Raw genomic sequence first — 22,579 nt, 5'->3', positions numbered from 1 at the left:
TTCCCTCTATCGTACCTGGAAAAACGTGGATGGTGGGGAAAGGGATGCTTTCTTTTTGGCTAAAAGGCATTTTAATCTGTACTGAGAATTATCTGTTCCTCAATTTATTTTAGAACCAGTAAGTTAAATCAGTATTTAACAGAGATATACTTAAATTGAGAGAAAATAGGCCATTTGAAAAGAATCTTTTTCAGAAGGCTTTTTTTAAACACTGTCCTTTCAAACAGGAGCTTTTTGGTACGATGTGGATTGATTGCTCATTAGAGTGACTGCACATGTCCTTTTGCTGATCTAATCCTTCACAGACCAGGGGATGTAATTAAAAAAAGAAGTTGACACCACAGGGTAGGAAGACAGATTTTCCTATTATTCTATCTGATAATAATACATAGAAGTTAGATCAATAGAGTATAACCTGTAGGAATGAAACGTATAGATGCAACGTCTTAGATAAGGTTAAGAGAGGATTTCCTTCCTTGTTTAGTGTTTTTGTAAAATGACCTTACTTCCTTAAAGCAGTGTCATATTTAGGAATGTTTCCAAAACCTTCATAGTTTTGTGTGGCCTCCTTCAGGTGACACAAAGTAAGATCACCTACACGACCACAGTCAACCTAACCTCTGGGTGCCTTTGGTCTCCTTTGCTACTTTCAACATCCCGGTGGTGCTGGTACCATGGAGTCACCTTGTTCAGTTGGTCATTTTTTTTAAATTGGCCCATTCCCAAGTTTCCTTCCTACATCTCAAAAGAGACTGGACAAAACAGGACAGTTCAGAACACACCGTGGAAAAAGGCAGAGCTGTAATGGGTTGGGAGATCTGTTTGCATCACCTGCCTGCTGCCCGCCTTACCTGAGTCACGTCTGTTGCCTCCTCCAGATGACGAGAGTTCACTGGTTGACCCTGATGACATCATGAAGCACATGGGTGATGACGAATCAAACTCTGTGGCAACTGAGCCCTGGCTCCGCCCAGGCACCTCAGAAACGCTGAAACGATTCATGGCAGAGCAGCTGAGGCAGGAGCAGCTGCAGGTCCCTGGAAAACCAGGCACTTTAACTTGGCAGGGCCTGTCTACTGCACATGGTTAAAATAAATGTGTCAGACCCAGTAGTGCCTTTTAAGGCGAAAGGAAGGTGAAATTTGAACCTTAATAACATGTGCTACTTTTGGCCCATTTACCTGGCAGTTACTTATGTTCCATCTGTATATAAGGTGCATGTCTTCCACGATGATGTATATGGTGTATATTATGTACATAAAATAAAAGGCCATGATTGTTAATTTATATAATATAGAACTGTATAGAGTTATTTTTGCACAAATTTGCCACCATAAATTAGGGTGGTAAGGAACTCCTGGAATCAACTACCATATGTGCATTATTTTAAATTCTGCTTGTCAGTAAGATAAGGTGAATAAAACACAAGTGTCTTAACAGTACTGTAAAGCCCGAACACTTTGTTGTATGTGCATCTGCTATTCAGGATGATTTTTCATTTAGCAAATATATTGGTTGTAGCTGTTGCTATGTAATGAGAGAATCAAATGTGTTTATTTCCATGTCACTTACAACTACTGATTCAGTATAAATGATGGGCGTTGTTAAGGAGTATATTCCTATGAGCCATGAAACTGTCATCTTTCTGCCTCTATTTTTGTGCCAATGAAGGCATTATTTGCTAATTTATGATTTAACCTCTTGACAGAAATAAATTATTTTTATTACCAATGTCAATTTCTTATTTTAACTGGAATTGAGGTTTCTAAAGGTGTTCTAGCAGTTAGACAGGAACACCCAGGGAGTCAGAGACAGAGGAAGACAAATATGTATCACTTGTATTAAGAAATGATACAAAAGAACTTATTTATAAAACAAACTTGCAGATTTCAAAATCAAATTTATGAATACTGAAAGGGAAACGGTGGGGGAGGGCTACTTAGGAAGCTGGGATTAACATCAACACACTACTGTATGTAAAGTAATTAACAAGGACCTCTAGTATACAGCACAGGGAAATCTACTCAATATTCTGTAATAACCTATGTGGGAAAAAATGGATATATGTACAACTGTTTCACTTTGCTGTACACCTGAAACCAATACAGCACTGTAAGTCAACTATACTGCAATAAAGTTTTTTAAAAAAGAAAACTAATCAAACATGCGGCCATGGATTACACGGGTTTTGATTGCACTGATGAAATAATCCAAAAACTTTATTGACCTGTAACCTGATTAGAATATGCCAGATGAGAATCAATATTGTACAGAAAGTTGTACAGAATTTTTTACATAGAAAACTTTACATCTGTACCATATACATTTTATCCATCTGAAAAAATTTTCTACATCCACTGTTAATACGGAATGCTTGACAATCTTGTTTTTTTTAAACCGTCAGAGCACAATTCACAGTATGAATACATTTCCAGTAAATCTAACCTCTCCAAACCATGCCAGATTTGTTATTTTAATATATTCAACATTAAATTCTGTACATAGAGTAAAATCTACATCGAGCCCCGCCACCCACAAGAAAAGAAAAGAAAAAGTGACAGCAACCTAGATTCATTTTGCAGTGATTCAAGTTTCGGTCCATGAAGGGTCACTCTATTTGAATGGCTCATCCTTAAAAGCCCTAAGGAAGTACATCACAGGTAGCTATGTCAGTAGGAGTATTTTCTACCTTTGTTGTTGCTGTTGTTGATCATGACAAGTGTCAGACACAACAGCTTCTGGGCACGTTAAACCCTCAAAAATAACCACCCCCCTAAAAAGGGCAAAACCAAAATCCCCACAAAATAAAAAAGAGATTTCAACCCAAATGTTTAGTGCATTTGACAAAATATTATAGGTATTTAGCAAATGAATAAGAAAATAAAGAAATAAAATAAAACAGTGCAGGAAGAGCTATATAATGTTTAAGATTTTTATATTACAGACCTGCATCTCTGTACATTTTTCACAGAAGGATGATTACCAGGATCTCAGATAGCCTGAGTGTGCAAAAATCTTCAGAGTAAGAATACCATAGTTGCTAAATATCTTTTACCATGAACAGTAATTTTTCTCCCCAACCCCCAATTATAAACATTTTTATCCTTGAAAATACAGCTCTCCTGAGTTGTACTTCTTGCAGAAGTTCAAATCTTTACATCTAGAGTTCTTTGGGTAAGTTTCACTTCCACACCTGCCAAAAATATGTGGGGCTCACCCTGTTGCTGAGGACAGGGAAGGACATGTGAGCGAGAGCGGACACTGTGGGAACAGGCTTTTTACTCATGAGCCCAACATGACAAACAGAAGCCATCTGGTTACAAAAGGGACTGGAGCACTGCAGGTTCGAGTTGAAGTTCTAAGCTTCTTTACCAGTAACCCTCAGACACTGCAATTCAGAGAAACCATTTTCCAGGTAGGAAACAGCTCCAGGGTCCTTTTAAAGAGCGGAGAGATGTAAACGCCAACAGAAAAATACAAAGTTCCCATCATTGCTTATTTATTCCAAGTTCCTGTTCAGGTGGTTGTGAAATCTGAAAAACTACTCCAATTCGCAGAAAAAATCTTCGAAGAACGGCACGAAGTTCAGGAATCAAGTCAAATTGCATAATTTCACATAATAGAGGGTAGTAGAATGATGCGTGAGCTTTAAACTGGGGGGAAAGGAATTCCTCCGTTAGTAGGGCTTGCACTGCAAACCACATGTAACCAGGCACTATGCTGAAGGGGTGGCTGAAACCTGGAGCCCAGGCCAGGGGGCCAGTCAGCAGTTCTGAGAAGTGGGCGGAAGAGCAGACTTCGGGGTCAGGATGGGAGCTGCAGTGCGGGGGCCCTGCAGCTTGTCAGGGTGTGCTAAAGGATCCTGCCCCCCTACAGAACCATCGATTGGGAGCGAGGTGGGTGGGGAGAGGGGGGCAGATGCCGGTCAGGCTGGGGATGCTGGGCTAGACTTGGGGCCTCATACTTACCCTGTTGTCGCTGATCTTCAGAACTTTAGTTAGAAACAAAAGCAGCAAGTTAGTCCAGGCTTCCCGATGGCTTTCTGATGTGAGTGTAAGGAAGTAACTCAGTGCTTCGCTGCAGACACTGTAACAGAAAAGGCTGCCTGTCACCCATGCTCGCCCCCGCTGCCATGTCACTCACTGAGAAGACAACGGGACAAAGGGGGCACTGAGCCCTGATGACTAGGGATGTGCTGGCCTCCCTGTTTCCATTATCTAGGTCAACATCAACACATCTGTGTTTTCCAAATAAAGACAGAAGAAGCCAGCGCAGTTTATCAGGGAACCCACATCTCTCCAGGCACTGATGAAGATCTGTTCACTGCAAAACCAGTGCGCAGGAGCTCAGCACAGGCTTGGTGTTCAGACTGTTCCCAGGGACCTCGACAGTATTGTCAACAAAATGGGGAGAGACCAGGTGACCTCTTAAAAAGTTCCACAATGAAATTGGGCTCTCGGAACATCTAGTCCCCCCCAAAAGACACAAAAATATGATGTAAATGACAGTATGCTTTGTGAATGTCATGTTTCATTCTTAGCATGAGTTTAAATTTTAAAGGACACAATCTTAGGTTGTCATGAAATAAAAATGGAATGCAAAAAAAACACACCATTAAAAACTCCAAATACTTCTCCGAACTAAATGCAAGCAAGCAGGTTTTCACTTTCACAAATAGACTGGCTTGTAAAAGTGGAGCTACCTGCAGCATAAAAAAACCCCTAAAATCATCATTAGAAAGATTTTAAATTTTAAGACACAGAACTTCCTTTGTCCTCTAACAGCAATAAAAGACAGTTTGTATCTTAACTGTGCGGAAGGAAGCACGTTCGTCTCCTTCCCAGTCTCTCCCTCAGCCCCAAGTCATCTGCTTGGTCGGGCCACCAAGCCAGGCTGTGGACCCTGACCCCGGGCACCACTTGCAGCCCCTTCCCGCTCCTCCGCGCAGGGTCTTACTTTAAAAGCCTCTGCTGGACCTCGTCCCAGGCGCTGGCCCGGCTCTCATCCGTGTACATGCGGAAGAGGATGCGCAGCCCGCACGCCAGGCTGCTCGTCTCCTGCTTCAGGAGGTTGGGTTTGGATTTGCCCTTGAAGCCTGCAAAGGGGAAATTCGCCGTAACTGGAAGGCGCCGGCACAGGAAGGCAGAGCGGCCCTTGGGGACGCAGTCACACACAGGAGTGTTTAGAGCCTGCCCCCTTTCCAGCTGCTGGGGGTACGGATATAAAACGACCTTTGCTGAGGAAGGTGCAACCCTTCAGATGAGATGGTGCCCGAGGGGCCTGGGGACCTTAGCAGGAACTGAAGAGCGGCCACGACGTGGGTCGGGTGGAGGGAAACAGATCAGTTCAGATTACTCCTTACAGAAGTGCCATCGTAAGGGGAAGAGAGGACAGAGCCTGGGTGGGTCTGCAGAGGCACTGCGGAGGCCTTCTGGATGAACTAAAACGCACACATGTGAAGCACCCAGGCCCTGCGCAGAACTCGGAGTTCAAGGAGCGGCTCCTTCCGCCTCCCTTTTTGCCCATATTCTGCAGCCTCTCACTCGCTGGCACTGTTTTGCACCTGAATGCCACCAAGTAATAACAATTTCTTAAAAAACCCCAATATTGATAAAATTATTACAAAGCTCGTTTTTTACTTAAATTTTCCAACTTGTTAAAAAACAAATCGGAACCCTAACTTGCGGTCTAAGGCGTGGCCACGCGGAGGTGGCAAGACTGCACACAGACACTGGGCTCACGTTCGGGAACACCCTGTGTGTTTTCTCAGGAAAGGGTTGCTTTCCGCAGGCAGATGGCATGGACAGGGAGGCCCAGGCTGGGTAACCAAGATGGAACACAATCTGAAAATCAGTCCACTGAGTCTGTCTAAACACGGGGGAGACGATCTACCCAGGCAGTCATGGGGCTTTTTCTAAACCAGAGGAAGACCTGCTTCTGGTGGGATGCGGGAAGGGTGCACAGGCCCCGGGGCGCAGGGAGCCCCAGCTGTCAGCCCCGCGCAGCCGCTTACCCGCCTTCCACAGCGCTGTCCTCTGCTCGTTGTTGGAATTAAACGCTTTCGCAAATCTGTGAGACTCTAGCAGGCAGTCCAGAAGCTTGAAGAGTTGTTGGGAGGTTAAAAAGCGGTACATTCCTTGGTCTTGAGTATCGACTCGAACCTCAAAGTCCACGGCATCTCTCTTTGGAAGACAGACAGCACACATACCACACGCAGTCACAGGTTGAGTGCGTTTAGGACTCCGTGCCCGAGCCAGCTCTGAGAGCGGCCACACAACGGGCTCTGTTCTGGCCCCACAGAAGAGCCCCATCTTTCGTTATTCGGGTCCCAGTCTCCACTCCCTGCTCCCCGTCTCCAGCACGGCGTCCTCACAGCTCCTGGCCCCCAGGCTCTCTCCCACTGTGCCCTCCTCGCCCTCCCTGGTCCACCCTCCTCGGGGCCGCCTGGGGCCCTGGACTGTGGGAACTCCTCCCGCATGCCCTCAGCTCCGCTCTACTTAAGGGGCGGGCACAACGGCTTGCACCGCACCGTACACACGACTAGGAGGAAAAGGGACTTTAGACAACCTCGCCCACCTTCCCGGACCACGAGCTCACGGGCTGCCTCCTAGGATCTAAAACCTTATTCCAGTCTCACTCCTGGGATGACTGCTTCCCCCCCACTGAGAAACCGGAAGATCTCAAGAGAGACCCCCGCCCCAGGGCAGCAAGCTGACCGCCCCTAGATTTCTAACCGCCCCCGCCCCACTCTGCGGGCCTCCCCACAACGTTCAGAACCGCCATGCGCCAAGAAGCTCCGGGGCTCCGCACCACAGGCCGCCTCCGTTTGCTCTCAAAGATGTCCTGGCAGCTGCCCCCATCTCCTGCCCACAGCTCCTCTCTCGGAGAACAACCCGGGAGGCTGCGGTCCTGCCAACCCCAAGGACAGGACAAAGCACACCCTGCTCCGGACCCCTCAGGCATCGCCTCTGTACCCTGGCTGAGCAGCACTTCTCAACACACCTAGGCACATCTGCTACCTGCAAGTTCTCTCTTCTCCTGTACTCATTTTAATAATGGTTTTCTATCAACATTACAATTACAATGTCAAGGTCAACTGAAGTCCACTAAATTGCTAGAGCAATTCTCTAGCACAGCTGTTGGATGGAGATTACCTGCCCTGTGGAGCATCTGACAGAGCCGAGCACACCCATCTTCCTGCAGCACCTGCTCTGACCTGCAGGACAGCAGTCTCCTGTCGCCTCCCGCCTCCCTGGGTCTTGTCCTCAGGCTCTTTGTCCCCTGCCTCATCACCAGGGGGCCCCTGGCTAAGCACCTGACCCCCTCTCAATGCAGCCCATGCTCACAACCTTGGCCACGTAGTCGTCCCTATAGTTTAAAAGGACATCTAGGAGTTCCTGTTGTGGCGCAGTGGTTAACGAATCCGACTAGGAACCATGAGGTTGTGGGTTTGGTCCCTGCGCTTGCTCAGTGGGTTAACGATCCGGCGTTGCCGTGAGCTGTGGTGTAGGTTGCAGATGCGGCTCGGATCCAGCGTTGCTGTGGCTCTGGCGTAGGCCGGTGGCTACAGCACTGATTCGACCCCTAGCCTGGGAACCTCCATGTGCCGTGGGAGCAGCCCAAGAAATAGCAAAAAGACAAAAAATAAAAATAAAAAAAATAAAAATAAAATGACATCTAGCCAGTGATGGTACCCAAACTGAGCCTCCAGCTTGACCTCGGCTCTGAAGCCCAGACTGTGGTGCTAGCTCCCTGGTCACACCCCTTACCTGCGCTGCGGCTAAGTTTTCCGCATCCTCCTTCTTACTTGTGGCGGGGAAGAACACGATGTTGTCGATAGTCTGGATGAGTTCCAGCTGCACAACACATTTAATCAACAGGGCGGCAAACAATTTTTGTTCTGGAAATTCTGTGAGGAAACCCACCCCAATGCACATGCAAACAAAAATTATTTTGAATCCTTTATAATTTCCGTGACATTACAATGCTAAGGAAACATTAACATGTCTGATGGTAAGCTGTACATATCACACTGACGACAGCCTGCTTCTGTGCTTGGTAAAGGGCTACTCAGTAAACGCTTCATTTACTCAGGACTTAGTCAAGACTTAGGAAATTAACTTTTTAAGTAAACAAAAATATTCAAAATGAATTAAAGCAGTGAATACATTTAAGAGAGTTCTACCACAAATTTTAAAGATTTAGGTTATTCCTTAATAAAATATATCAAATGGATTAAAAGCTACAACTTGAATAACATTTACTGCAAACTCGAGTTCGACCTTTGACTAGAGGTAACATAAAAACCTAAACCAGAAGACAACCGGAACTAGATCTGGAAGGGGCAACCGAGAATTCTGACCAATGGGACAAGGCTCTCTGGATCGACCAGATCCAGGTTAGTGGCTGCTGTAGCTAAGGTGACCTCATGCTACCAAAAGGACCTGAAAACAAAGAGGTCTCTGAGCGCTCCGAGGTGTGCCACCAGGAATGTAACCACACTGGACAGCGTGCCCCACACTGCCCGGGGCTGTAACTCGGCTGCCTTCCTCTGGCAGAGCAGCTGTGCACCTCAGGCCATTTTGGACAATCCAGCAGCTTCTAAGGACCTACATTTTCATAGAAGACTCTTCCATTGCACTGGCCATCTAGTCGAGCAAATGTACAAACACAAGGTTAGAAAAGACAACTCCTGAGCTGCTGGAACCCCGGGCAGCACTGGAGGCTCCTCTGTTCTGGGGTGGCTTTTCTGGGGGGCTTCTCAGGAGGGGATGAACATCTGAACCAGGAGCTGCCTGTTCACTGGCTTCAGCGCTCCAGCACTGGGTAAGTCGACACTCCTTCAGCTTTTTTCTACTTTGCTTTTAATACGAATTCCCTTTTCCAACACCAACTTCCAGAAGTTAAATTCAGGTTTTAGGGATTTGGGGGAGACAGCAAAACAACTTGCTTAAATTTATTTATTTATTTATTTGTCTTTTTGCCTTTTCTAAGGCCGCTCCTGCGGCATATGGAGGTTCCCAGGCTAGGGGCCCAATTGGAGCTGCAGCTGCTAGCCTACGCCACAGTCACAGCAACGTGGGATCCGAGCCACATCTGTAACCTACACCACAGCTCACCACAATGCTGGATCCTTAACCCAGTGAGCAAGGCCAGGGATTGAACCCACAACCTCATGGTTCCTAGTCTGATTTGTTAACCACTGAGCCACGATGGGAACTCCAATTAAATTTATTCTTATTTAGGTCACTGATAAAGGCTCCTTTCTAGAAATGCTGCTGTATTCTTAGACTAAATCTCAAGTCAGGAAACACTAGAAATCCAAGACACCCCAAAGTCCCACACTGTCCCTTCCTGGCACAAAAATTCTCTCTGCATTCAAGGCACAAAAATACTCTCTGCACCTGGAGTGGGAGACTCCTGCAGCCCCAGGCCCTTGGAGGGATGTGGGAAGAGGTTGGGGTCTGAGGACATGCTCTCATTGGCTCTGATCTGGGCCTCAGAGCTGCAGGCCAGCTGGGAGCCAGGCCCAGAAGAGACTGAGGGAGGCCTCTCCTTGCCCTGGGCTCATTTCAGAACTGGAGGAGGAGCCCAACTTCAGCTTCAGTGGCCAGGACCAGCAGCATGCTTTCGGGACAGCACCTATTTGGACAAATCTCCTTCACAAAGGTTGACACCGCCAAGGGTCAGGTTAGGCAACCCTTTCTCAGTGTCACCATAGGACCGGGGGCAAACTAGGCGGAGATGAATGATTCGGGACTGGGAGTGGAGACCAGCCAGAGCAGTGGCGGTTTCCCAGAGTGAGGAGAAGGGATGAGAGCCGCCGCCTGCAGGTCACGTTGGTCACCTCCTCCTCAAGTGGAGCCACCTCCTTCATTCGCTGAGTGAAGGGGGCATGGGGGCATGGTGACACTTTCTAAAGGACTTGGAGGTGGGTGGAAGGAGGAAGGAAAGAGGAGCCTCTGGCCAGGGAGAGCAGCACATTCCTCTCTCCAGTTTAAAGGTCTGTACTGGATCAGCGAGTAGAAACTTTCCCACCGCGTCCTTCCCTACAGAGCTACATGCATTTCAGTTCAGTCCTGGGGTGAGCAACAGCAAAGCCGTGTCCTTGCAGCTCTGTCCAGTGCAGACTGAGGCTGTTAGGGACTCCTGCACGAGCCATGCTGTTCTCCAGAGAATAGGAGTGAAAATGAAAATGGGCCACTCACCACCTATCTCCCTTCTAAGCAGCAAGACATAGGGACTGAAGCTGGAGGCTCCTTTCAAATGCACTTAGGATTAATAAAAACTCCCTGAAAATGGATCAGTTACCTAAATGTAAGAGCTATACACATAAAACTCTCAGAAGAAAACACTGGGAAAAAATCTTCGTGACCTCAGATTTGGCAATGGATCCCTAACTATGGCACCCAAAGCATGATCAACAGGAATAAAAATAGTAGCTACATGGGGATTTATCAAAATTTTAAACTTTTGTACATCACAGAACATCATCAGTAAGAAATGAAAAGATGCGAGTTCCCATTGTGGCACAGCAGAAATGAATCCAACTAGGAACCATGAGGTTGTAGGTTCGATCCCTGGCTTCACTCAGTGGGTTAAGGATCAGGCGCTGCTGTGAGCTGTGGTGTGGCTCGGATCCAGTGTTCCTATAGCTGTGGTGGAGGCTGTCAGCTACAGCTTTGATTCAACTCCTAGCCTGGGAACCTCCATATGTTGTGGGAAGCGGCCCTAAAAAGCAAAAAAAAAAAAAAAAAAAAAGAAATGAAAAGATAACCTAGACAATGGATGGGAGAAGATAAATATCTGCAGATAACACATCTGATGTGGGTGTAACACCCAGAGTATATAACAAACTCTTATAACTCAATAACAAAAGACAAACAACCCAAATAAAAGCGAGCACAGGAGAGGAATAGCTATTCCTTCAAAGATATACAAATGGCCAATAAGCCCATGAAAAAATACTCAACCTCATTAATCATTAGGGAAATGCAGAGTAAAACCAATGAGAAAACACTTTAAACCCACTAGGATATTAAAAAGAAAAGAAAGGAAAGGAAGAAATAAATTTTTGTGAGGATGTGGCAAAACCAGAATTACTGGTGGGAACATAAAATGGTGCAGCCACTGTGGAACATATTTTAGGAGTTCCTCAAAAAGTTAAGCATAGAATTATCACAAGACCCAGCAATTCCACCCCTGGGGATACACCCAAAAGAATTAAAATCAGGTAGTCAAACAGTACTTGTATACAGATATTCACAGCAGCATTATTCATTGTAACTAAAAGGTGCCATAAACCCAAATAGCCATCAACAGATAAAAGGATAAACAAAATGTGGTATATCTACACATATAACAATTATAACTATAAAAAGGTATGAACTACTAATCCATTTTACAATGTGGATGAACCCTGAAAACATTATGCTAAACTAAAGTCACATTGTGTGATTCTGTCTCTATGAAATGTGCAGAACGTGCAAATGCGCAGACCCAGAAAGCAGGTGGGTGGTTTCTAGAGGCTGGGGAGGGGAGAAGGGGAGCAAGGGCATGATGATTCTGGGCCCTTCTTTGGGGGCCTAGGAATGTTTGGTAACTAGGCAGATGTGGTGATGGCACTACACTGTGAATGTACTAGAAGCTACCCAATTGTTCACTTAAAAAAAGTTACTTCTGTTACATAAATTCCACCTCAATTTGAGGAAGCCATTCAGGTTGTCTGTTTCCCTCCAGGGAGGAGTCAGGCTTTCCTCAGGGTTGTAAGTTCCCTTCAGTAAAGGAAACGGACACCCTTTAAGTTTCCCCTTCTTTGTGAAAAGCACTTAAGAAGGTGCCGGGAGAAGTAGGGAGCTTGGGAGCTGGGGGGCTGCAGGTGCACAGAAGGCTGCTCCCCCGGAAGCCCTGGCCCCTCACCCTCTCCCCTCCCTGAGGGGCGGAAGAAGGCCTGCCAGGCCCATTTCTGCAGAAAGAACAATGGACTGATACGCAGAAGGGGATGAAGAGGAAACCTCTGTGCTGAGAGCATCAGCTGAGAGCACAGTAGAAACAACTGGTATTGCAGGTGTTCTCCGTGTTCCTGGCCATCTGCTGGACAGCACCCATCAGGGTGTCCAAAATGGAGCAAACACAGTAACCAAATGACCACACAACCAATTACAGTATATGTCTGTTATTAAAAGTAAAAATTCTGTATCTTGCCTATATAAAACAAAATACACAATTTTTATTAAGAGAAATAACTCACTTGCTATGGATTTAATTTTGCTGGCTTCCTCATTCACAGTAGAGACAGAAGCCAATGGAGCTTGCTGTCTATTATCTGCAGATCTTGGCTGAATAGAATCATGAATATCTACAGATTTCTGTGAAACCGTATCCTGGTAAAATAAAAAAAAAAAAATTTTAAGTACAATGAATAAAGGTTAACGATGAAAATAGTTTCAATTACACTGTTCTTTTTTTTAAAAAAAAATTACTTGGTGTTCCTATGAAAATGACATTGTACACTGTGACTATGGTCATAATGAGAAAATTATGCAATATTACCTATACATGGATAAAAGCTGATAATCTTTAAGAGGAAAGTTTCCTTTCTGATCCTCACTGAGCTTAGGCCTGATACCACCCAAGAGCAACAGATAAAAATGCTAAGCCTCACTATGTAGAAACGCTAGTCAGCACTACCTATGAACTATCATGGAACCTATCATGGAACCTAAAGAGAACCCACTCGTGGTGGGTACAGGGCAGGGGTGGGAGGATATGGGCCAGCTTTGGGAAGGCTGGGCCCAGTGAAGATTTGAAGGGGGTGCTTTAGGGAAGGCTGTTCTTTCACTTGAGAAACCAGTGACCAGTGAGGTCAGTGAGAAGGTGCCAAGGAGGAGAGTGATACAAGATGAGATGCTGACGTCCAAGTCCAACAGAGCCCCACCAGAATCCAGCTCCAGTTACATGTACCCTTGGAAAGCAGTGAATCTTCCTGAGGTGAGGTTTTCTGATCTGACAATGGAGATGACACTTTCCTTGCAGGTTGATAAGGGTTTGGTAATAAATGCAAGACCTGAGCAGTGTCAGATGTTATCACTACTCTCCCGGCTTTACCTGGTCCCAGCAGGCAGCACACTCAGAAGACAGAACCTGGTTTCAAGAGGATCTGAGATTCTGACGTAACAGTCCTACCTGGAAAACAACCTCACCTGGGTTTCTTAAAGGATAGGGGTCTGTGTTCCCAAGATGAATCAAATGTGAAAATACCTTTTGAACAGTGAAGAACTGCACCCATCTAAACCGTATTATTACTGTTATATTGTTCTAAGTGTTTAACATATAAGAGGTTTTTAACAATATTTATACGGATCCAAAAAAGATTTGGGTAATTTATTTGACCATGATAGCCTAAAACACATCTTTAAATAAAAACTTAATGTAAGAATGCATATATCAACTTTTAGAAATTTATAAATCCTTTAGGGAATATTTAAAAATTAACTATAAAAAACAAGTGTCTCTAATTTTTAATTAATGTAATGAATTTTAATTTACTTTAACAAGTATATTTTAAGGGACAAATTTTTGATAGAATTAGACTTGTATTATCTTACTGAAGATAAAGCACCGGTTTAAAAAATATTTTTTTTGGTCCTTGGCTTTTTTTGAACATTCTGATGATTTCTAAGAAGTTTCTCCCTAGAAAACTAAGTATACACAAAAACTAGGTCACAGTATTGGGGGTGTAAAAATTCTCCTCTGTATTAAAAGAACTTTTAAATATTATGCATATTGCTCTCTCATTTCTTCTGATCAACCAGTGTAAATGAGGATGATTCTTTGGTAATCTTTGCATTTTTTAAAACAGTTTTGCCTCCACAAGTTAGTTTGTACACACTTCCCCTTTGAAAAAGGACTCTTTACATTGAAGCATCTTAAATGTTTGTGAAGAAAGGAATGGAGGAGTTCCTATCGTGGCTCAGCAGTTAGCGAACTGGACTAGCATCCACGAAGACTCGGGTTTGATCCCTGGCCTCTCTCAATGGGTTAAGGATCCAGCATCACTGTGAACTATGGTATAGGATGCAGATGCGGCTTGGATCTGGCGTTGCTGAGGCTGTGACGTAGGCCAGCAGCTGTAGCTTTGACTGGACCCCTTGCCTGGGAGCCTCCATATGCCGTGGGCTAGGAAGGGATGAAGAAGATATGGTATGTATACAATGGAATACTACTCAGTCATAAAAAAGAATGAAATAATGCCATTTGTAGCAACACAGATGGACCCAGAGATTATTATACTAAGTGAAGTCAGTCAGAAAGATAAAGACAAATACCATATGGTATCACTTATATGTGGAATCTAAAAAAATTACACAAATGAACTTATTTACAAAACAGAGTTACGGACAAAGAAAACAAACTTAAGGTTACCAAAGGGGAAAGGGGGGAGGGGATAAATTAGAAGTTTGGGATTAGCAGCTATACACTACTGTATATAAAATAGAGAAACAACAGGGACCTATGGTATAGCATGGGGAACTACATTCAATATCCTGTAGTAACCTATAGTGGAAAAGAATCTGAAAAGAACATGTACATTCTTTGCTGTACACCTGAAACACAAAACTGTAAATCAACTATATTTCACTAAAAAATTTTTTTAAACCAAAGGGACTCTTGGAAGTTCCCATACGGTGCAGCAGGTTAAGGATCCAGTGTTGCTGCAGCTGTGGCACAGGCTGCAACTGCGGCATGGGTTCAGTTCCTGGCCTGGGAATTCCACATGCCACGGATGCAGGGGAAAAAAAAAAGCCTCCAGTGGAAAAGGAGGGGCTTTTGTGAAAGAAACCTTTATTTATTGAGTTGGACACATGTCTTAGATATTTCAAAAAGTTATTCTCCAAATAAAAGTCGATTAAAAAGACCATATAGGAAAAAAGGCAAGATGGTGGAAGACAAGGGGGACACACTCGCCCTCTCCCACAAACACACACACTAAAAAAACACATCTACAGGTTAAACGACTCGCACAGAACAGCAATTAATAGCTGGCAGAAGAACCTAAACTCCAAAAATGGCAAAAAAATCTCGTGACATAACAGAGTAAAAGAAGAGAAAAGAGGAGAGTGAGAGAAGGGGAATCGGAGCTGGACGGGCGCTTCCAAAAGGGAACTGTGGAGGAGATCCCCACACCCTTCTCAGGGATCCCACACCCTGAGAAGTCACCTACTCGACGGAAAGATCAACTGAATCGGAGGGATCTCCAGATGCAGAGAAGAGCGCAGCAGTAACTCTGAGTTCCGAAAAGCAGAGTGAGAACCGAACAGATCATCTGAACGACTGGCACAGTTACCAAAAACTGAGACGCTTGGGTGGGGGCTGGGCACCGAGACCTCGGCTCCAGATGTTAGTCCCCAGGATCAGGCTGGGGTGGGCAGTGCTGAGACTGCTTGAGGGACCAGGAACCAGTCTGTCCAGTTCTCAGGGCAGATACTGCCTGGGAGACTAGGAAGCTGAGTGTTGAGGGTGCAGGGCGCAATACGCTAAGGGCTGGGGGGTGGAAAGCCACATCACAGGGAACCTGGGAGAAGAGCTGGATCTGAAGGAGAGACAAGGCGCCAGTGTTGGGGAGGGCAGAGGAGGAGGGGTGGGCCACCAGAGAATACTCCCCACACCACAGTGAGCTCACTCACCCACCAGCTATCAGAAAGTTGTACTTCTCAGTGCATCGCCCCTCCCCCTCCCCTGTGTGAGGGCACCGGACCTGAGGCTGCCTGCCATCCTGGAGGGCTGGCCTCACCATCTGCAGGAAGCTGACCACTGCAGGGGCTACACCCCTGCAGAGCAGCACCCAGCACCACCAGCCCCCGGGAAAAGGCTCGCAGCCCAGAAAAGCTAGTACAAGCTCGGCTCGGCTGTGCAAAATCTGCCTCCGCTGCCCTGTGATCCTGCCAAATCCTGCTGCCTTGGGGAAGAGTCCCTTGGGTTCTCAGCGGCCCAGCTGGCTGCTCCCGCCCTTGGAGGGTGCTGCACTCCCGTGGAACAGCTGACCAGCACCGCCAGCCCCCTGGAAGAGCCCTACAGCCCAGTAACACCAGAGCAAGCTCTGCCCAGCCGCGTGAAATCTGCTTCCATTGCAGTGCCCTCAGGAAGTCTTCCTTTGCTTCAGAGAGACCCTGTCAGCCCTGCCCACCCCCAAGAAAACCCATGCTGCCTCAAAGAAGACAACCAACAACGCCAGCCCCCAGGAAGCATTCCACAGCAGTGCCAAGGCAAACCCTGTCTGGCCACGGGGAGTACAACTCCACCAAGAAAAAGAAAACAACAAGCAAGATGAAGCTGAGAAACTACTCCCAGTTAAACCAACAGGAGATGTCACCTAAAGCAGTCAACAATGAAATAGACCTCTGCAGTATGACAGACTTGGACTTCAAAAGGGAAATAGTTAAAATACTGAAGGAATTAAGATATGAACAGTAATGCAGATGCCCTCAGAAAGGAACTAGAAAATATAAGGAGGAGCCAAGAAAAACTAGAACATTCATTTGCAGAGATACAAACAGAACTACAGGCAGTAAAAACCAGAATGAATAATGCAGAAGAACAAATTAGTGATGTGGAAGATAGAATAATGGAAATCACCCAAACAGGACAGCAGACAGAAAACCAAATGAAAAAACATGAAAGCAATTTAAGAGACCTATGGGATAATACAAAGCAGGCCAATCTACGCATAACAGGAATTCCAGAAGGAGTAGAAAAAGATAAGGGGATGGAAAATATATTTGAAGAAATTATCACTGGAAACTTCGCAAATCTAAAGGATACTGATTTCAAGATACAGGAAGCACAGAGGGCCCCAAACAAGTTGAACTCAAACAGACCCACACCAAGACACATTATAATAAAAATGGCAAAAGTTAATGATAAAGAGAGGATCCTAAAGGCAGCAAGAGAAAAGCAAAATGTTACCTATAAGGGAACTTCCATAAGATTATCAGCTGATTTCTCTTCAGAAACTCTACAGGCCAGGAGGGAATGGCAAGAGATATTTAAAGTGCTAAAAGGAAAAAATACGCAACCTAGAATACTCTATCCAGCAAGAATATCATTTAAAATAGAAGGGGAAATAAAAATTTTTTCCAACAAACAAAAGCTAAAAGAATACAGCAATACAAAACCCAGGCTAAAAGAAATATTGAAAGGGCTTCTCTAAACCAAAAAGAAAGGAATGAGAAAGCCACAATCAGGGAGCAGTCACTCAGATAAGTCGGCATACAGATTTAATCATGAACATGTTTAAAACAAAATAAAAGTAAAAAGAAAAAAAAAAAGAGTCATCAAAAATCATAAAATGTGGGCAAGGGGTGTGAGGAAATAAATTCTCTTTTTTAAACATTTTTTTTTCTTTTCTTTCTTTCTTTGTCTGTTTCTCTTCTTAATTTTAGTACGGTAATGAAGTGCTTGAACCTACAGGACCATCAGGCTAAAAAACATAATTATAGGAAGGGGTTAGCATTCTTTAAAAACAGGGCAACCACAAATCAAAACCAAACACTGCATTTACAAAAAATGAAAAGAAAAACACTCAAGCAGAAAACAATTGGAGACCATCCAACCAAAAAAAAAAAAAAAAAGAAGAATGGAGAATCATAGAATCAACTGGAACATGAAGTTTAAAATGGCAATAAATAATCATCCATCAATTATCACCTTAAATGTCAATAATGTCAATGGACTGAATGCTCCAACAAAAGACACAGAGTGGCTGAGTGGATAAAAAAGCAAAAACCTTCAATCCACTGCCTACAAGAAACTCACCTTAGGACAAAGGACACATATAGATTGAAAGTCAAGGGGTGGGAAAAAATATTTCATGCCAATAGACATGACAGGAAAGCAGGAGTTGCAATACTCGTATCAGACAAAATTGACTTTAAAACAAAAGACATAAAGAAAGACAAAGAAGGACACTATTTAATGATTAAGGGATCCATCCAAGAAGAGGATGTTACCATTGTCAACATATATGCCCCAAATACAGCACCCAGATACATACAACGAATATTAACAGACATAAAGGGAGAAATTGATGGGAAAAAAATCATAGTAGGAGACTTTAATACCCTGCTCACATCAATGGACAGATCCTCTAGACAGAAAACCAATAAAGCAACAGAGATCCTAAAGGAAACAATAGAAAAGTTAAACTTAATTGACATCTTCAGGACACTACATCCAAAAAAATCAGAATACACATTCTTCGCAAATGCACATGGAACATTCTCAAGAATCGACCACATATTGGGACACAAAGCTAACCTCAACAAATTTAGAACCATAGACGTTATTTCAAGCATCTTCTCTGACCACAATGGCGTGAAACTAGAAATCAGCCACAGGAAAAGAAATGAGAACAAACCTGCTACATGGACACTAAACAACATGCTACTAAAAAACCAATGGGTCAGTGAGAAAATAAAGACGGAAATTAAAAAATACCTGGAGACAAATGATAATGAAGACACAACCTCTCAAAATCTATAGGACACTGCAAAAGCAGTGCTCAGAGGGAAATTCATAGCGGGGCAGACCTTTCTCAGAAAAGAAAGATCTCAAATTGACAACTTAACCCACCACCTAAACAAATTAGAAAAAGAAGAACAAAAAAGACCTAAAGTCAGCAGAAGGAAGGAAATTATAAAGATCAAAGAGGAAATCAATAAAATAGAGATTCAAAAAACAATAGAGAAAATTAATAAAACCAAGAGCTGGTTCTTTGAAAAGATAAACAAAATTGACAAACCCCTGGCTAGACTCACTAAGAAGAGGAGAGAAAGAACCCAAATAAACAAAATTAGAAATGAAAAAGGAGAAATCACAACGGATTCTGCAGAAATACAAAACACCATAAGAGAATACTATGAACAACTATATGCCAACAAATTTGACAATCTGGAAGAAATGGACAATTTTCTAGAATCTTACAGCCTGCCAAAACTGAATCAAGAAGAAACAGACCAACTGAACAGACCAATCACTAGAAATGAAATTAAAGATGTCATAAAAACACTCCCTACAAATAAAAGCCTATGACCAGATGGCTTCACAGGCGAATTCTACCAAACATACAAAGAGGATCTGGAGCCCATCCTCCTTAAACTTTTTCGAAAGGTTGAAGAAGAAGGAATACTCCCAAAGACATTCTATGATGCCACCATCACCCTAATTCCAAAACCAGACAAAGGTTCCACAAAAAAAGAAAACTATGGGCCAATATCTTTGATGAATATAGACGCAAAAATTCTCAACAAAATTTTAGCCAACCGAATCCAACAACATATCAAGAAGATCATACACCATGACCAGGTAGGGTTCATCCCAGGTGCACAAGGATGGTTCAACATACGCAAATCGATCAACGTCATACACCACATTAACAAAAGAAAAGTCAAAAACCATATGATCATCTCAATAGATGCAGAAAAAGCATGTGACGAAGTCCAACATCCATTCATGATCAAGACTCTCGCCAAAGTGGGTATAGAGGGAACATTCCTGAACATAATCAAAGCCATTTATGATAAACCCACAGCAAATATAATAAAATACTCAATGGAGAAAAACTGAAAGCCTTCTCACTCAAATCTGGAACAAGACAGGGATGCCCACTCTCACCACTGCTCTTCAACATAGTTTTGGAAGTCTTAGCCACAGCAATCAGACAAACAAAAGAAATAAAAGGCATCCAAATAGGAAGAGAAGAGACAAAACTGTCACTGTATGCAGATGACATGAAAACCCTAAGGACTCAACCCAAAAACTACTTGAACTGATTAATAAATTCAGCAAAGTTGCAGGATATAAGATTAACATTCAGAAATCAGTTGCACTTCTATATACCAACAATGAAATATTAGAAAAGAAATGCAAAAATACAATACCTTTTAAAATTGCACCTCACAAAATCAAATACCTCCAAATACACCTGACCAAGGAGGTAAAGGATTTATATGCTGAGAACTATAAAACTTTAATCAAAGAAATTAAAGAAGATGTAAAGAAATGGAAAGATATTCCATGTTCATGGATTGGAAAAATCAGTATTGTAAAAATGGCCATACTACCCAAAGCAATCTACATATTCAATGCAATCCCTATCAAATTACCCATGACATTTTTCACAGAACTAGAACAAACAATCCAAACATTTATATGGAACCACAAAAGACCCAGAATTGCCAAAGCAATCCTGAGAAACAAAAACCAAGCAGGGGGCATAACTCTCCCAGACATCAAGCAATATTACAAAGCCACAGTCATCAAAACAGTGTGGTACTGGTATCAACACAGACAGACAGACCAATGGAACAGAAGAGAGAACCCAGAAATAAACCCTGACACCTATGGTAAATTAATCTTTGACAAGGGAGGCAAGAACATCAAATGGGAAAAAACAAAGTCTATTCAGCAAGCATTGCTGGGAAACCTGGACAGCTGCATGCAAAGCAATGAAATTAGAACACACCCTCACATCATGCACAAAAATAAACTCAAAATGGTTTAAAGACTTAAATATGAAACAAGACACCATCAAACTCCTAGAAGAGAACATAGGCAAAACACTCACTGACATCAACATCATGAATATTTTCTCAGGTCAGTCTCCCAAAGCAACAGAAATAAGAGCAAAAATAAACCAGTGGGACCTAATCAAACTGAAAAGCTTTTGCACAGCAAAGGAAACCCAAAAGAAAACAAAAAGACAACTTACAGAATGGGAGAAAATAGTTTCAAACGATGCAACAGACAAGTGCTTAATCTCTAGAATATACAAGCAACTTATACAACTCAACAGCAAAAAAGCCAATCACCCAATGGAAAAATGGGCAAAAGACCTGAATAGACTGTTCTCCAAGGAAGATATACAGATGGCCAACAAACACATGAAAAAATGCTCAACATTGCTGATTATAAGAGAAATGCAAATCAAAACTACCATGAGATACCACCTCACACCAGTCAGAATGGCCATCATTAATAAGTCCACAAATAACAAGTGCTGGAGGGGTTGTGGAGAAAAGGAAACCCTTCTGCACTGTTGGTGGGAATGTAAACTGGTACAGCCACTATGGAGAACAGTTTGGAGATACCTTAGAAATCTATACATAGAACTTCCATATGACCCTGCAATCCCACTCTTTGGCATATATATGGACAAAACTCTACTTAAATAGACGCATGCACCCACACGTTCATTGCAGCACTATTCACAATAGCCAGGACATGGAAACAAACTAAATGTCCATCAACAGATGACTGGATTAGGAAGATGTGGTATATATACACAATGGAATACTATTCAGCCAAAAAAAAAGAATGACATAATACCATTTATAGCAACATGGGTGGAACTAGAGACTCTCATACTGAGTGAAATAAGTCAGAAAGACAAAGACAAATACCATATGATTTCACTTATAACTGGAATCTAATATACAGCACAAATGAACATTTCCATAGAAAAGAAAATCATGGACCTGGAGAATAGACTTGTGGCCGCCCAGGGGGAGAGGGAGGGAGTGGGAGGGATCAGGAGCTTGGGGTTATCAGATACAACTTGGAATGGATTTGCAATGAGATCCTGCTGAGTAGCATTGAGAACTATATCTAGATACTTATATTGTAACAGAACGAAGGGTGGGAAAAAAAATGTATACATGTAAGTGTATCTTGGCCCCCATGCTGTACAGCGGAAAAATAAATTTAAAAAAAGACCACATAAATTATATTTAATAAATACATAAATGTACAGAAAACAGAAGGAAGAATATATACCAGTAGTAAATACTGGAGTTGAGGTTAGAGGGGGCAGTATAATAAGAGATTCCTATTTTTTTGCCCTATATTGTTATGTACTGGTCAAAAAAATATTGTTTTATAGTGATTGGGTACTATTCTATTTCTGATTTTTAAAAAGCAGTCTTTGAGTGCACAACAAAAAATGATTCAGCTGAGAATGGCAGTCAGGATAACACAACTTACTGGCAAAATCTAAGTAGTACAGAGAAGAGAAAGAAAGCAGTGTGAAGAAAATGGTAGATTTCAGCAGTGGCAGCAGCAACAGGCAGATAGCACAAGGCTAGATGTGAAGTCAGGGCAGCCTCACCTCCAAGAGGGGCCTGACAGGCTCAGCCATCAGCCCAGCAAGAAGCGGAGTCCTGAGTGCTCACCCGCCCCAGGCTCTTTCAACAACTCCGTGTGCAGCACCTCATCTAATTCTTAACCAAGACTCACGCTAACATGAGCCTAAGGAATTCACTAAACTCTGCCCAGTCAGGGCAGAGCCAGGATTTGCTCTGGAGTCTGCGATCACAGCCCACCCTGCCAATTACTGCACTATACAGCAGAGGGGACAAAACAAAAGCCCAACCAGGCAAGCAAGGAGTGGGCCAAATTTAAGAACAACAAAAGCGAGAGCAAGCTCATCCTGGGCTAGAAACAGAATGCCCTGTGTGCTAGAGTCTGCCATGAGTGGACAGCTCCAGAAGATCAGGGTCACAGAGCCATGTGGGCTCGATAAGCC

At 43.4% G+C, this 22,579-nt stretch overlaps 2 protein-coding genes across 57 annotated transcripts in view; one reads left to right on the top strand and one right to left on the bottom strand.

The window, feature by feature from the left end:
- Window positions 1-2,154, top strand: part of CSPP1 (centrosome and spindle pole associated protein 1) — a 125,284-nt gene extending 123,130 nt beyond the window's left edge. For all 50 annotated transcript variants that reach the window (XM_085022235.1, XM_085022240.1, XM_085022224.1 and 47 more), the window contains one exon: window positions 879-2,154. In XM_085022235.1, coding sequence (XP_084878361.1) covers window positions 879-1,090 — 212 coding nt within the window. In that variant the 3' untranslated portion in view covers window positions 1,091-2,154. The remainder of the gene's footprint in view (window positions 1-878) is intronic.
- Window positions 2,155-2,186: 32 nt separating this feature from the next.
- The window catches only part of ARFGEF1 (ADP ribosylation factor guanine nucleotide exchange factor 1), a 147,712-nt gene continuing 127,319 nt past the window's right edge, over window positions 2,187-22,579 (bottom strand). For 4 of the 7 annotated variants that reach the window (XM_001928010.8, XM_085022219.1, XM_085022218.1 and 1 more), the window contains 6 exons: window positions 12,251-12,383; window positions 7,770-7,909; window positions 6,014-6,182; window positions 4,957-5,095; window positions 3,969-4,086; window positions 2,187-3,653 (listed from right to left, as the gene is read on the bottom strand). In XM_001928010.8, the coding sequence (XP_001928045.2) occupies window positions 3,489-3,653; window positions 3,969-4,086; window positions 4,957-5,095; window positions 6,014-6,182; window positions 7,770-7,909; window positions 12,251-12,383 (864 nt within the window). In that variant the 3' untranslated portion in view covers window positions 2,187-3,488. The remainder of the gene's footprint in view (window positions 3,654-3,968; window positions 4,087-4,956; window positions 5,096-6,013; window positions 6,183-7,769; window positions 7,910-12,250; window positions 12,384-22,579) is intronic. The other 3 variants (XR_002343274.2, XR_014843708.1, XR_014843709.1) reach the window with 1 other exon arrangement.

The sequence above is a fragment of the Sus scrofa genome, chromosome 4 (genome assembly GCF_054392235.1).
Source record: "Sus scrofa isolate SSC_HxYL_T2T_F1_AM1 chromosome 4, Sscrofa_HxYL_maternal_Yorkshire_Landrace_v2.0, whole genome shotgun sequence".
NCBI classification, from domain to species: Eukaryota; Metazoa; Chordata; class Mammalia; order Artiodactyla; family Suidae; genus Sus; species Sus scrofa.
This window is presented reverse-complemented; position numbering and strand designations above follow the sequence as displayed.